This window comes from Oncorhynchus mykiss, chromosome 30 (genome assembly GCF_013265735.2).
Source record: "Oncorhynchus mykiss isolate Arlee chromosome 30, USDA_OmykA_1.1, whole genome shotgun sequence".
NCBI lineage: Eukaryota > Metazoa > Chordata > Actinopteri > Salmoniformes > Salmonidae > Oncorhynchus > Oncorhynchus mykiss.
The window spans coordinates 33,422,863-33,438,531 of record NC_050570.1 but is presented as its reverse complement, the minus strand read 5'-3'; the positions used below and the strand labels follow the sequence as shown (position 1 = coordinate 33,438,531).

The 15,669-nt window shown below is 41.4% G+C and overlaps 2 protein-coding genes across 17 annotated transcripts in view; both read right to left on the bottom strand.

Moving 5' to 3' along the window:
• LOC110521738 (CMP-N-acetylneuraminate-beta-1,4-galactoside alpha-2,3-sialyltransferase) overlaps positions 1–4,447 on the bottom strand; it is a 123,697-nt gene extending 119,250 nt beyond the window's left edge. For 7 of the 11 annotated variants that reach the window (XR_002473192.2, XR_002473195.2, XR_002473201.2 and 4 more), the window contains exons 1-2: positions 4,221–4,447; positions 847–993 (exon numbers count right to left, since the gene is read on the bottom strand). Coding sequence is in view for 6 of the 11 variants with exons in the window: in XM_036969206.1 (XP_036825101.1) it covers positions 847–967 (121 nt within the window). In the remaining 5 variants the exon portion in view is untranslated. The remainder of the gene's footprint in view (positions 1–846; positions 994–4,220) is intronic. The other 4 variants (XM_021599560.2, XM_021599559.2, XM_021599561.2 and 1 more) reach the window with 4 other exon arrangements.
• Positions 4,448–7,910: 3,463 nt separating this feature from the next.
• Positions 7,911–15,669, bottom strand: part of LOC110521735 (lysine-specific demethylase 4A) — a 49,213-nt gene continuing 41,454 nt past the window's right edge. For all 6 annotated transcript variants that reach the window (XM_021599554.2, XM_021599552.2, XM_036968612.1 and 3 more), the window contains 6 exons: positions 15,444–15,552; positions 11,071–11,259; positions 10,143–10,313; positions 9,161–9,280; positions 8,834–8,926; positions 7,911–8,621 (listed from right to left, as the gene is read on the bottom strand). In XM_021599554.2, the coding sequence (XP_021455229.1) occupies positions 8,481–8,621; positions 8,834–8,926; positions 9,161–9,280; positions 10,143–10,313; positions 11,071–11,259; positions 15,444–15,552 (823 nt within the window). In that variant the 3' untranslated portion in view covers positions 7,911–8,480. The remainder of the gene's footprint in view (positions 8,622–8,833; positions 8,927–9,160; positions 9,281–10,142; positions 10,314–11,070; positions 11,260–15,443; positions 15,553–15,669) is intronic.

The following is a 15,669-nucleotide window of genomic DNA, read 5'->3' as shown; positions in this document are numbered from 1 at the left end:
ATTGGTAACAGGCTGATTGGTCGGCTGTCTGAACCATTACGGGTGCTTTGGTATTCTTGGATAGTGGAAAGACCTTTGCCTCCCTCCATGTCTGATGGCACACACCATCTTCTAGGCCTAAATTGGAGATATGTCAAACAGGAGTCACAATGTATTCCGCTACCAACGTCAGCAATTTACCATCCAGGTTGTCGGTACCAGGTGGTGTGCCCTTATTTAGAGATAGCAACAATATTTTCACCTCTCCCACACCAACTTTGCAGAACTCAAAACTACAGTCGTTGTCTTTCATTATTTGGTCCGTTATGCATGAATATAAAGGCTCAGCATTTGTTGCTCACATGTCATGCCTCAGTTTGAAAATATTGTCAACAAAAAATTATATTCAGGTGGTTGGCAATATCAAAGGGTTTTGTTACGAACAAGCCATCCACCTCAATGAAGGATAAAGCCGAGTTTGCTTTTTTTTTGCCTAGGATTTCATTTAAGGTACTCCAGAGATTTTTAATATCATGCTTTATATAATTTATTTATTCTATAGTGTAGTTCATTTTGTTTAGTTATGTGATTTCTGAATTTACTGAATATACAGTACATCTTTCAGTTCCATGTTTCCTAAGTTGCCTTAGTCTCTTAGCTCCCCCTTCTGGTAAGTAGTAGTATACACAAAACATGCTGCTACAATGACAGGAAACATTATGCTGGATGGGGGTGGGGGCAAAGCTTGGTGCATCATACTCATTATAAACATGTTTGGCATGACAATGAGTAACAATGATTTGGCATGACGGCACAAACAGACTGGCACTCCGTCTAGGACATGGGTAGTTGCTTTACTGTACTTACGTGATGATTTATGTCCCCAGCCCCAGGGGTGCAGTCTCCCAGAGGAGTAGTAGAGGAAGCCCAGGACCACCATGGGACAAAGCACCAGGAGCAGGTGACGGGTTGGCTTCATGATTCTCATCCCCTTCTACTGTGCATGGCACCATCCTCATTGTAGGTGAAGAGAATGGTTTGTTATCAGGATAAATTAAATTTCAAAATGCATGGATATTTTTTTTTAATAGGAAAAAGTAGTATAGAATATAATAGCATAGAATATGATACAATCCAATATATGGAATTACAATGCACTTTTTATAGAATAGTGTCAAAATAATAGAATAGAACAGGATAGAATAGCAGCAGGTTCGGTTCATTGATTGCGCAGAACTTCAACTGCACACCTAATTGAGGAACATTTTGTTCTCTAATATCAAGGCGAGAATTGAGTTTTGATAACTGGTTGCACGATGTGCTAGCAACAACAATCAGTTGATTCTTGTAAAAATGTCAACTCTGAAGACTCTTATCTGTACCTATGTTTATCCTGTACAACAACGGTCCTTCCACATAGTGTTCATATTCATACCTTTTTTTTACATGGAATAAGTTAAAACCACCGACTTTTTCATAATTTGTGTTTTCAACTCAGCGCAAAAGTCAAGACAAGTCAAACGTCAAGACATCTCCAGTTGAGCAACATAAATTAGGAAAAAGTCACTGGTTGTATTCCATAAAATATGTTATTAAAAGTATGATGGGCCGCAGTTGCAGGTAGGCGTTTTCTGAATTGGCATTTTTTTTAAGTATCGACTGATGACTTAACGTTGTTGCTTTCAAATCGCTTGACCACTTATCAAAACTCAACTCGGCCTCGATTTAAGAGAACGGAGATGAGCATTCCTCCGCTACCGCACCTCCTGCCTTGGCACCACCTGGGGACATGCACCAGAATTTCATAACAATCGGAGCTCAGTCCTAAAGACCAGGGCTAAGGAGCTGGTGGGTCCGAGGAAAAAAAAGTGCATTTTCTAAAATAATTTCCTGTAATTCTAATTTTACATGAATGGAGACATTACAATAATATGTTTGTTTTTATACCACACAAATGATCAAAATGACAAGCTAGTCTGACATGTACATACTGAGATCAATAAAACAAATGTCTTAAATGCAACCAATAAGGCCAATGAAAATAGTGGATAGGCCTACACAGATTTTAGGCCTGGAATATGAGGAGGAAATTATAGTCCACCAACTTTCCAGTGGCACTCAACTGTTCAAACATATTTTTTTCCCCCGCAATTGTATTTTGAAATATTGCGAAATACCTTCTAGCTGCCTGATTTTCATTGAACGCTTCACCTCAACAATCAACTGTTTAATATTTTCTGTGCGGGATTCCCGACAGAAAATCTGTGGATTCCCGACAGTAGACTAGGCCTATGCGCTCTTAATGTGACAAAACATAATTTACAGCTATTGAAATATATATATATATATATATATATATATATATATATATACATATATATGTGTGTGTGTGTGTATCGATCCTCTGTAGCTAAATTAATTAATGTATTTTTTTATAGAGACAGGAGTAATTATAATTTGGCAAATCCAGCACCCTTCCTTCATCGCTGTTTTCCTCCATGAGCGATGCTCTCTCCAATGCCAAATAATCAACACTTATTATTAATTCAATCGATTGTGGTCAGTAACCACATAACATGGGTTACTGTGTAGGTTGGCTTACTTTTACAATAATATTTAAAATAATATATCAGTAAGTAGCCTCGCTTACAATTACAAAATAATAAATTCAGTAAGTCAATGAAGCCAATGGTGGTTTCAGTTTCAATGTTATTGAAACGATGTAGGCCTCATTAACATTTTAAACAATTCAAAAACATGTGTCATTACTTTAATAGCCTATGTGAAAAGTGTACAAATGTGTATTCGCATCAGTAGACTAAGCGACTGAGATGCATTAGAAAAGTATTGGAAAGTTCAGGAAAACATCAGGGATGCTCATCAGGCAATATGTGTGTGTGTGTGTGTGTGTGTGTGTGTGTGTGTGGACAAAATCGCTTTCAATTGCTAGACTAATGATCATGAGCACTGACCTCGACTTAGCTAACATTTCCCAGCCTAATTGTGACCAAAGATCCGAACAGTTAAAACAAAAATCGGACATTGATTTATCCATATCTATTTTTTTATTTTATTTATCAAGATGAGTTCCCATGCTAGTCTCAAATAAGTGCAATGACGCTGTCCCAATCAAAATGGTGCTGGAATTATCAGTTGACCACACATGGCAATTGCTTTACATTTATTATAACCAGTGGTTTAGTGCTATTTTTTTAAATAGATAGAACCATTTAAAAAAACGTTAGCCATAATTTCTGAATGAAAGTTGGTACCTACATGAAGCCTATGTATAAAATCATTTTAGAATATACATACAATGTACCAGCCTAATTGCATGATTGCTTATGCCACACATACTGTAAGTGGCTAAAGGAAAATGTTATATTTTTAAAATCCTAAAACCCCAAATCAAGCCTACCTTATTATAAATTAGGCCATCATCACTGTCAATCGTGAATGATAATTCTTCACGTTTTACAAGTCAGTTTCATGGGAATATGCATTTTGATCTTGAATGATGTAAGGGTGGCTAACCAGCCGAACTAATCGAATTTTAGAACCGGTGGAGTTAAACTGGCATCGAATGAGAAAAACAATTCAACATCTCAGCACAATCAGCCTAACTACTATAATAGTAGTCTGATAAAATCATGCTATTTTATTATGTTTATGTAAAATACTAATTAATAATTAAGTGATCTTGCGAGACATAGCACCATTGTGAAAAGTGGCGAAGCGTCGCTCTGCTGCGCACCAGCAGCACTACACCCCTGATTATAACCGTTGGATGACTTCGGGAGTTTCACGTGACCACAGCTCTATGAAGTGAGTGGCGCATTCAGTTGACTACATTTTTTTAATACACCATTGCAGCAGCGCAAAAGATTCGGGGCTGACCCAAAATCAGCCCTGAAAACCAGGTCCTGGTGACGTCCATGCTGTGCACCACTATGGTCGCCAGCCCAGCTCGGTCGTTCTTATTATAGCTCAGTGAGCTAGGTGGCTGTCAGGTATATCTGGACATGGAGGGACAGCTAAGCCAGCTAGCTAGCTAAACGAACAGCATTGCATACATTGAACAGAAACAAAGCGCAAGACCAAACATGTATTCCACAGGCTTGTCGATATGTTAAATACCGGTATCTACTTTACATTCTATCACATTCTACTATATAAGCATGGCTGGTCACAGTACAGAAGCTAGCTAGCGCTATGCTAACTGTCACCTTTTGTGTCCTTACCGTTTCTTTGATGATACGTGTCCCAGAAGTGACTGATAGCTAAGATAAACATTTCGTCTTTATATGCAAGCTAACTGTCCATCTCCAGCGTCAATTTCAAATTGATATCCAGCAGCGAGTGTACGTGGAACCCTCCTCAAAAGGTAAATAGCGGTCACTGTACAGTTGCACCATCAGCACACACAACACAGTGGACCCAACACTGACAGTGGGAGGGAACATCTCTGAAACGCCAAATCAGTGGCACACTGCTACAATGTTGTGAGGGTGGAAAGAAGTCACGTTGTTCCGACTTGAATGTCAGTGCATTGGATTCAAATAGAAAAGCAGAAATAGGAAAGATAATCATACATTCATAAGGCTGTTCAGCACTTTCTTGTCTTGTCTACATTCAAAAACAATGAGCAATGTTTGCTAAACACAAATGACATTCAACCTGTGTGAGAGCTGGTGCAAACCATAAACAGAGCAATATACAACTGCTATTTTTGTAAAGGCTGGGCTACTGTAATGTAAAGTATTCAGACCCCTAGACTTTTCCCACATTTTGTTACATTGCAGCCTTATTCTAAATTGTTTTTATCCCTCATCAATCTACACACAATACCACATAATGACAAAGCCAAAACACATTTTTTTTAAATGTATCACATTTACATAAGTATTCAGACCCTTTACTGAGTACTTTGTTGAAGCACCTTTGGCAGTGATTACAGCCTCAAGTCATCTTAGGTATGACGTTACAAGCTTGGCACACCTGTATTTAGGGAGTTTCTCCTATTCTTCTCCGCAGATCTGTCAGGTTGGGTGTGAAGCGTCGCTGCACAGCTATTTTCAGGTCTCTCCAGAGATGTTCAATCGGGTTCAAGTCCGGGCTCTGGCTGGGCCCCTCAAGAACATTGAGGGGGAAAAAAGCCACTCCTGCGTTGTCTTGGCTGTGAGCTTAGGGTTGCTATCCTGTTGGAAGGGGAACGTTCACCCCAGTCTGAGGTCCTGAGCGCTCTGGAGCAGGTTTTCATCAAGGATCTCTCTATACTTTTCTCTGTTCATCTTTCCCTCGATCCTGACTAGTCTCCCAGTCCCTGCTGCTGAAAAACATCCCCACCGCATGATGCTGCCACCACCATGCTTCACTGTAGGGATGGTGCCAGGTTTCCTCCAGACATGACGCTAGGCATTCAGGTCAAATAATTGAATCTTGGTTTCATCAAACCAGATAATCTTGTTTCTCATGGTCTGGGTGCCCTTTGGCAAACTCCAATTTAATCAATTTTAGAATAAGGCTGTGACTTAACAAAATGTGAAACAAGTCAAAGGATCTGAATTGTTCAAATACACTGTATGACCTTCAAAATCATATACAGTTCTGTAAAAATTGTCTCATGAATTCAAGCAATGATTTACAAACGTTCTGTGTAAATCCTGTTTTGGGCTAACCTGTGAGGTTTGCTGGTACAAACACTGGGAGAGTCTTCTCCTAAGACAGTAATAATTCAGTTGACCGTTTTACTCCATATAGAGGTAAATGTATCACTACTGTGATTTAATGGTATGACGTATTAAGCTCTCAAGCTATCCGAAAGTGTGATTACATATACTTCAAATTGTAGTCATAATTGTCATAAGCATGTCAAACATCGTTAACCAGTGTAATTAAATAGTAATGGAACCACCAACAAATAACACCAAAACAGGACATAAGCAAGGCAAAAATTTACTGAAACAAAAATTGTTTACAAAATGCATGAATGATAATATGGAAGAAGTCCAGCGTTCATTTATCACAGACACAGGAAAGAGGTCAACGTTCAAAAGGTCAAACACGAACAGGCCAGGGAACGGTCCCAATGGTACCCTACTCCCTATATAGGGAATAGGGTTCCATTTGGGATGCTGCCAAGATCCCTAGAGTCAACCGTTTATCTTTCAATAAACTACTTATTACAATAATTACATCTCAGTGTCTTCCTGGCTGTGAATATAGAACATGTATCATTATAAAACAAAGCAATAGTTATTTTTGATAGAAAAGTAATTTTCCTCCATGTATTATAAGTCTTAAGTTTTTCCATACTATTGAATGATGATGATAAAAACCTTTTGCTCAGTGGTACTGCTGTGAATGTGGGCCTTTATAACTAACTGTAACCCATACTGTCAGTTCTGTGACTCACACACTCAATTAGGGTCACAAAATGCTGGGAACTTTCTCAAAATTCCCACGTTTTCCAGAAATCCCAGATTGGGTATACCTAGATTTCCTGCTTATTCCCTCCTGATTCCAGGCATATTCCGACCAGGATTTCTGGAAAACGTGGGAAAATTTTCCAACCCTACACTCAAGACAACAGCAGTTTACAGACAAACAATGAAGACAATCTGAAAGCCACCTTATCCTATATCCTATCCTAATAAGTGCATCATGGTTGACGATCTTGGCCGAGTGGAGATGGGTAAGAACATCTTATAGATGTAGAATTCACAATAATATTTTCAAACATGTCCCCCCCCCCCCCCTCACAAAATAGCAAATTGCAGCACACAACTATTAAAATGTCCTCTCAAACTGGACTTAAATAAAAGTGCAATGCACAACTTTCATTAAATGAGTAAAGAACCAACTTGGAAATAAATGGAGAGCCCACAGCAATTCTGAACAGGCTATTTCCAATTCATCACTATAGCAAAAATAGAACATACATCATAATCGTTTTGAAACCTCTACAGCATTGCAACTGACAAACTGTCTGTATTGCAGAAGTTACTTTTAGTTTCTCCAAGCACCATATAATAAATATGCTGGTAAAAAAAAACAACTCAAAATGGAAAAAGCTATATTCAATGCATTCCTACAAAATGTATAGGAATGCAGTCAACAGTGTGAATCTGCTAAGAGGAGGCAGTATTAGTTACTAAAATGGCATTGCACCTCCTTGAAATCAAACATAGGTGCAAGTAGCACCATAAACTATACTGAACAAAAATATAAAGCGCAACATGTAAAGTGTTGGTTCCATGTTTCATGAGCTGAAATAAATGATGCCCAGAAATGTTCAATACGCACAAAAAGCTTATTTCTCTCAATTTGTACACAAATTAGTTTACATTCCTGTTAGTGAGCATTTCTCATTTGCTAAGATAATCCATCCACCTTACAGGTGTGGCATATCAAGAAGCTGATTAAACGCCACTATCATTACACAGGTGTACCTTGTGCTGGGGATAATAAAAGGCCACTAGAATGTGCAGTTTTGTCACACAACACAATGCCACAGATGTATCAAGTTTTGTGGGAGCATGCAATTGGCATGCTGACTGCAGGAATATCCACCAGAGCTGTTGCCAGAAAATGTAATGTTCATTTCTCTACCATAAGCCGCTTCCTTCATTTTAGAGAATTTGGCAGTACATCCCATTTCTGTCTGTAATAAAGCCTTTTTTTGGGCAAAAAAATCATTCTGATTGGCTGGGCCTAGCTCCCAAGTGGATGAGCTTATGTCCTCCCAGGCCCACCCATGGCTGCGCCCCTGCCTAGTCATGTGAAATCCATAGATTAGGGCCTAATTTATTTATTTCAATTGACTGATTTCCTTATATGAACTGTAACTCAGTAAAATCATTGAACTTGTTGCATGTTGTGTTAATATTTTTGTTCAGTATACATAGGAAAATATATACATATGTACGTAAAATAACAACTGGCAAACATGGTCAAATATTGAGTCAGAAAACACAAGTGTTTGAGGATGAGTGGCAATAACTTTTGTGTCTGCTTCACTCCCTTGAAGAAATCCTTCCTACCACTGAATTATATTGAGTGAATTGTTATTATCAGAAAGTTTACATCTTGTTTGGGAGCAAAAATCAAGGGCCAATATCACTTCATTCAATACACAAATTACTGATACTGGGCACTGGCAGACTAGCAGAAAATGTGACATGGATGGTAATAACCATAGGGACAGGTTTCCTGGACACAGACCAAGCCTAGTTCTGGAAAGATATTTTTGGTCCAGGACAAGGCTTAAACAGTGTCTGGGAAACCAGTGCCTAATGCTGGAATGATGAAGGGATGAATTGAAGAAAAAGACAGTCTAAACTAGGGGTTGGACAGTTATTTTCAGAGGAAGTCCTTTAGTCAGAGCTACACTTACTCACTCAGTGGATAAATTAAGGTAAAGTGAGCAGAAGTCTGGATAAGGAATATCAGTGCTGGTGATTTGTTGGTAGAGTAGGCTACTTCATGCTGTAGTCGGCAGGCTACTCCATGATGGCTCTGTAGATCACAGGTTCGATGTAGTCTCCTCTGTACCGTGAGTTGATCACTCTCTGCCTCTTCGACTGCTGGATGGCCTCCTTGTCCTCAAATATACCATCGAAACGCATGTCTGACGCTTTGGACTGGGGAGACGGGGCAGGGTACACACGGAAGATGAGGATTACTTCATGGTCCATTGTCACAGGGAGAAGACTCATTAACAATTGACAAACATGCTGGAGAATAAGATCCAGTAGACTGCTACAGTAGAGTGAAAAAGTTCAGAGTTGATATACAATGTACAAAGGTTAGCAACTTCGGATTCAGTATATTGGATAGCTCACAGTACACTCACCAGTCTTGACTTGACTCTCTTGGGCAGCTCCTCATCCAGGGTATAGACATCATCTCTCTTGGCTGTTAGTTGTGACCCGTCTTCAAACTCCACCTACATCAAACAACACCATCAATGCCAAAATAACCACATTTGATGTCTCTCATAGCAAACAAAATAATGGTTTCATCACAGATGTTTAATGTATTGCTTGCTATGAGTTTTAAACCATCTGGGAAAATGGAGCTGATCAATTAGATAGCAAAGCAGTCTTTCATATAAGACTGTAATCTCTTTCTGCATAAGGTATATTGTTGCTACGGGTGAGTATGAATACTGTTGCAGTACCTGGTACATTTGGATGACGTGAGCAGCCACAAACTTAGCCCCGTAGACTAGACCATCTGTCCACCGGACCTGCACTACCTCCCCCTGCGATGGGGGGCCTAGCTGGGCACAATTCCGGCTCTGACAACAGAAAACAACATTAGATACAATTCTACGAACATACTATTTAGCAAGCACCAAAAAGGCATCACACAATTTCAACCAATGTGTAGTACAGAGCTGGGATGATAAACCGAAAGTTACAGACATTGACATGGCCTTCCTCTTACCGAAGCATTTTGTGTACGTCTGTAATAAACAATGTGATAGACAACATTCCTGTAGATTGTTCTAAAACCATTATTTGGTCAACAGTAATAGCCTATGCATCATGTTGATTCGTGCTATGAAAGTATCTGCCTGTCCCTGTTTCGCCGTCAGCTGCTGTGTGAGCGAGCCACTCTCACTTCCTCTCCCCACTGTGCGCACGGAGGAGGGAAATATGCATTCTGAGAAGCACAAGCATATTAACGTTGCTCAAAATGCAATTGCGGAGAAAAAGACTACTGTTTTTCAAAACCACTACTATATTTCTCACCTCTTTATATTAAGTTCATGGCACCACTTTACAACTGGATATGTTACATGAAATAGCTTAATTTTTTAATCATAGGCCACCATCTCAGCTGTCTTACTTGGCACTGGAAGAAAATGTTCTAGAGCCCTGCCGCTAATTTAAATTAACTGTCCATTAATGATTGTTATCAAGCAAAATAGTTACATTCATCACAATATTACTGTTTGTCCATATCGCCCAGTTCGAGCACCTCCACCCCCAAAAAATTGACCATTATTTATCGCCTATTCATCGTTATCACAACAAAACCAAAAAACGGGTACATTTATCACGCTGTGGACTGTTGTCCATTTTGCCTAGCTCTCTAAGCAATCAATAAACTAATCATGAACAGCATATGAACTACTGAACCGTAAGTCTCCTTACCACGATGTCCTCGGGAAAGAGGTTGTCGCTGAAGGAGCCGTCATCAAAGTTGACCTCATAGAACGTCTCCTTGGAAAGCTGCACCACGTCACACTGGTAGTAGCGGCCATTTTTGTGCTTACAGATCACCCTCTGTCCCACGGTGAGCTCATGCATGGCTGCTTTGTTACGCTGAGAGAGGAGAGAGATCAGTGATGATTACATGGTCATCCACAGGATTAGCATCAAATAAGAACTATCAACCTCTTTGGACTGGAAGCACATGGGCACACTTGTGGTAGTTTTCACTCAAATTTAAAACCTAGTCATGTTTATGCAATACAATGTGGTGAGCACAGTCCTGAATACACTGAGTATACAAAACATCCAGATAAATCCAGTTCAATCAGTGTAGATGAAAGGGAGGAGACAGGTTAAAGAAGGATTTTTAAGCCTCGAGACAATTGAAACATGGACTGGGCAAGACAAAATATTTAAGTGCCTTTGAACGGGGTATGGCAGTAGGTGCCAGGCACAGCAGTTTGTGCCAAGAACAGCAACGCTCTGGTTTTTCCACACTCAACAGTTTCCCGTGTGTATCAAGAATGGTCCACCACCCAAAGGACATCCAGCCAACTTGACACAACTGTTGGAAGCATTGGAGTCAATATGGGCCAACATCCCTGTCGAACACTTTCGACACCTTGTAGAGTCCATGCCCCGACGAATTGAGGCTGTTCTGAGGCCAAAGGGGAGTGCAACTCAATATTAGGAAGGTGTTCATAATGTTTGCTATACTCAGTGTATATAGAAGGTTTAGAAACTACAAGGCAAAGTATCAGAAGAATGTTCCCAACTAAGTCCCAAAACAGAGGCCTTCAGAGTTCCCCGTCTGGTGTATAGCTTCCTCTTTCTGAAAGACACCAAGTAAAGTACAACTGATGTATACCTCTGTCTGAATAGGGCCCTTGTGCCGGCAGCAGGTGACGTAGACCACGAAAGGCCACTCGTCTGGCTGCATGAGGACCCCAGCGGCCTGGGCACAGGTAGGGTGGTAGGCCGTAGAACAGCGGCCATGGGAACACTGCACACAGCACCCGGACGTCTTCTTCATCCTCTTCTTACAGTAGTAACATTTCTGCACATCACAGATAAGCATAGGAACATGCTCAGAGAAACAGGAAAGGGAAGTCTGACAGGGAAAACTAGGCCTGTATGTCCGGTCAAACAGTATACAGTAGCATGCTACATTCTCTTCAAATACAATGGCTGTCATGATTCCTGTGAAAGGGCTAAATTCAGAAATAAGGCTTTGCAGAAAGAGATGTCATTTCATATCCCCCTGATATGACATGTCAGAAGTTCTGACTGACTGGGCTTAAATCCCAAACTCACGACATCCTCTAAATAGCCTAGTCTCTAGTCCAAGAATGGGCAAGTTTGATGGGGGTGGGGACCACAGATCATTTCCTGCACTTCTACACATTTTGCCATAGGGTGGAGAAAAATGTTTACAGATTTGAATATGATATCTCAGTGAGGTCCCCCGGTCAGTTTAGATAGCTGGCCGCTAAAATAACTTAGCACTCTAAACTATTTTTTGCAGACATGGGCTAATTGAGTGACTATCAGTGACTCATATAGAGGAGGATGTGTCAACTATTCTCAGGTTTTGTCATGCAAATAACATATTACTTTGACATAATATGCTGAAGAGAAGATATTCCGCCACTCCACTCTTTTCAGTTTGCTCCTCTTCATGCACCTTGGTTGGAGAGTGAGGTTGTGAGAGTTCCTATCCCTTAGCACGTAATAACATGTTGATGGTTTGTCCTCTGACAAATCAACTGTAAATTTCGGTGTTCCTCAAGGCTCCGTTTTAAGACCTCTGTTTTCACTATATATACAGTGAAGAGAACAAGTATTTGATACACTGCCTATTTTGCAGATTTTCCTACTTACAAAGCATGTAGAGGTCTGTAATTTGTATCATAGGTACACTTCAACTGTGAGAGACGGAATCTAAAACAAAAATCCAGAAAATCACATTGTATGATTTTTTAAAGTAATTAATTTGCATTTTATTGCATGACATAAGTATTTGATCACCTACCAACCAGTAAGAATTCCAGCTCTCACAGACCTGTTCATTTTTCTTTAAGAAGCCCTCCTGTTCTCTACTCATTACCTGTATTAACTGCACCTGTTTGAACGTGTTACCTGTATAAAAGACACCTGTCCACACACTCAATCAAACAGACTCCAACCTCTCCACAATGGGCAAGAACAGAGAGCTGTGTAAGGACATCAGGGATAAAATTGTAGACCTGCACAAGGCTAGGATGGGCTACAGGACAATAGGCAAGCAGCTTGGTGAGAAGGCAACAACTGTTGGCGCAATTATTAGAAAATGGAAGAAGTTCAAGATGACGGTCAATCACCCTCGGTCTGGGGCTCCATGCAAGATCTCACCTCGTGGGGCATCAATGATCATGAGGAAGGTGAGGGATCAGCCCAGAACTACATGGCAGGACCTGGTCAATGACCTGAAGAGAGCTGGGACCAGAGTCTCAAAGAGAACCATTAGTAACACACTACGCCGTCATGGATTAAAATCCTGCAGCGCACGCAAGGTCCCCCTGCTCAAGCCAGCACATGTCCAGGCCCATCTGAAGTTTGCCATTGACCATCTGGATGATCCAGAGGAGGAATGGGAGGTCATGTGGTCTGATGAGACAAAAATAGAGCTTTTTGGTATAAACTCCACTCGCCGTGTTTGGAGGAAGAAGAAGGATGAGTACAACCCCAAGAACACCATCCCAACCGTGAAGCATGGAGGTGGAAACATAATTCTTTGGGGATGCTTTTCTGCAAAGGGGACAGGACGACTGCACCGTATTGAGGGGAGGATGGATGGGGCCATGTATTGCGAGATCTTGGCCAACAACCTCCTTCCCTCAGTAAGATGGATGGATGGGTTGTGGCTGGGTCTTCCAGCATGACAACAACCCGAAACACACTGCCAGGGCAACTAAGGAGTGGCTCCGTAAGAAGCATCTCAAGGTCCTGGAGTGGCCTAGCCAGTCTCCAGACCTGAACCCAATAAAAAATATGAAAGTCCATATTGCCCAGCGACAGCCCCGAAACCTGAAGGATCTGGAGAAGGTCTGTATGGAGGAGTGGGCCAAAAACTGCTGCAGTGTATGCAAACCTGGTCAAGAACTACAGGAAACATATGATCTCTGTAATAAATATTAAGTTCTGCTTTTCTGATGTATCAAATACTTATGTCATGCAATAAAATGCAAATGAATTACTTAAAAATCATAATGTGATTTTCTGGATTTTTGTTTTAGATTCCGTCTCTCACAGTTGAAGTGTACCTATGATAAAAATGGCAGACCTCTACATGCTTTGTAAGTAGGAAAACCTGCAAAATTAGCAGTGTATCAAATACTTGTTATCCCCACTCACACCTCTTGGTGATGTCATTCAGAAACATCATGTTAACTTTCACTGCTATGCGGACGATACACAGCTGTACATTTCAATGAAAATTGCCCTCCCTGGAAGCCTGTCTTTCCGACATAAGGAAGGGGATGGCAGCAAATGTTTTACATTTAAACTCTGACAAAACAGAGATGCTAGTTCTAGGTCCCAAGAAACAAAGAGATCTGCTGTTGGATCTGACAATTAATATTGATGTTTGTACAGTCATCTACGTAAATTTGCAAAAATGTATCCCTTCTTTTGTCACTTCTAGATTAGACTACTGCAATGCTTTTACTTTCCAGCTACCCGGATAAATCACTAAATAAACTTCAGTTAGTGCTAAACACGGCTGCTAGAATCCTGACTAGAACCAAACAATTTGATCACATTACTCCAGTGCTAGCCTCTCTACACTGGCTTCCTGCTAATGCTAGGGTTGATCTCAAGGTTTTACTGCTAACCTACAAAGCATTACATGTGCTTGCTCCAATCCATCTTTCCGATTTGGTCCTGCCGTACATACCTACACATACGCTACGGTCACAAGACGCAGTCCTCCTTATTGTCCATAGAATTTCTAAGCAAACAGCTGGAGGCAGGGCTTTCTCCTATAGAGCTCAATTTTTATGGAATGGTCTGCCTATCCATGTGAGAGAAGCAGACTCGGTAAGAATCATCGCTTCAGTAGGTCCTATGATTGAGTGTAGTCTGACCCAGGGGTGTGAAGGTGAACGGAAAGGCACTTGAGCGACGAACCACCTTTGCTGTCTCTGCCTGGCCGGTTCCCCTCTCTCCATTGGGATTCTCTGCCTCTAACCCTATTACGGGGGCTGAGTCACTGACTTTCAAGGTGCTCTTCCATGCCGTCCCTAGGAGGGAGTGGGTTGAGTCTGTGACGTGATCTTCCTGTCCAGGTTGGCGTCCCTCTCGGGTTTGTGCCGTGAGGGAGATCTTCGTGGGGTGTTTCAGGGTAGTAAGTTGGTGGCTAAAGATATCCCTCAAGTGGTTTTGGGGACTGTGCTTTGGCAAAGTGGGTGGGGTTATATCCTGCCTGGTTGGCCCTGTCTCAGGATATAGTCGGACGGGGCCAGTGTCTCCCGACCCCTCCTGTCTCAGCCTCCCGTAATTATGCTGCAATAGTTTGTGTCGGGGGGCTTGGGTCAGTCTGTTATATCTGGAGTATTTCTCCTGTCTTCTCCGGTGTGCTGTGAGAATGTAAGTATGCTCCCTCTAATTCTCTCTCTCTCTTTCTCTCAGAGGACCTGAGCCCTAGGACCATGCCTCAGGACTACCTGGCCTGATGATTCCTTGCTGTCCCCAGTCCACCTGGTCGTGCTGCTGCTCCAGTTTCAACTGTTCTGCTTGCGGCTATGGAACCCTGACCTGTTCACCAGACGTGCTACCTTGTCCCAGACTTGCTGTTTTTGACTCTCTCTCTACCGCACCTGCTGTCTCTAACTCTGAATGATCGGCTATGAAAAGCCAACTGACATTTACTCCTGAGGTGATGACCTGTTGCACCCTCTACAACCACTGTGATTATTATGATTTGACCCTGCTGGTCATCTATGAACGTTTGAACATCTTGGCCATGTACTGTTATAATCGCCACCCTGCACAGCCAGAAGAGGAATGGACACCCCTCAGAGCCTGGTTCCTCTCTAGGTTTCTTCCTAGGTTCCTGCCTTCCTAGGGAGTTTTTCCTAGCTACCATGCTTCTACATCTGCATTGCTTGCTGTTTTAGGCTGGGTTTCTGTATAGCATCGGATGATGTAAAAAGGGCTTTATAAATACATTTGATTGATTGACATTCACTGTGTTTAACTCACCAGTTTAAACCTCTGTAGAGGAATCCCACTCAGATCCACAGGGCTTCTCTCAGTGATGTTCACAAAGCGAGCCTCCAACACTGCTACTGCACACAGCACATGGACCCACCTACAACACACAAAAACATGTCAACACACACACAAAAACATGTCAACACACACACACACATCGTTAGTGGCTTATAAACTAAACCCTAGTAGATATATTTAATTAGAACGTCTAAAT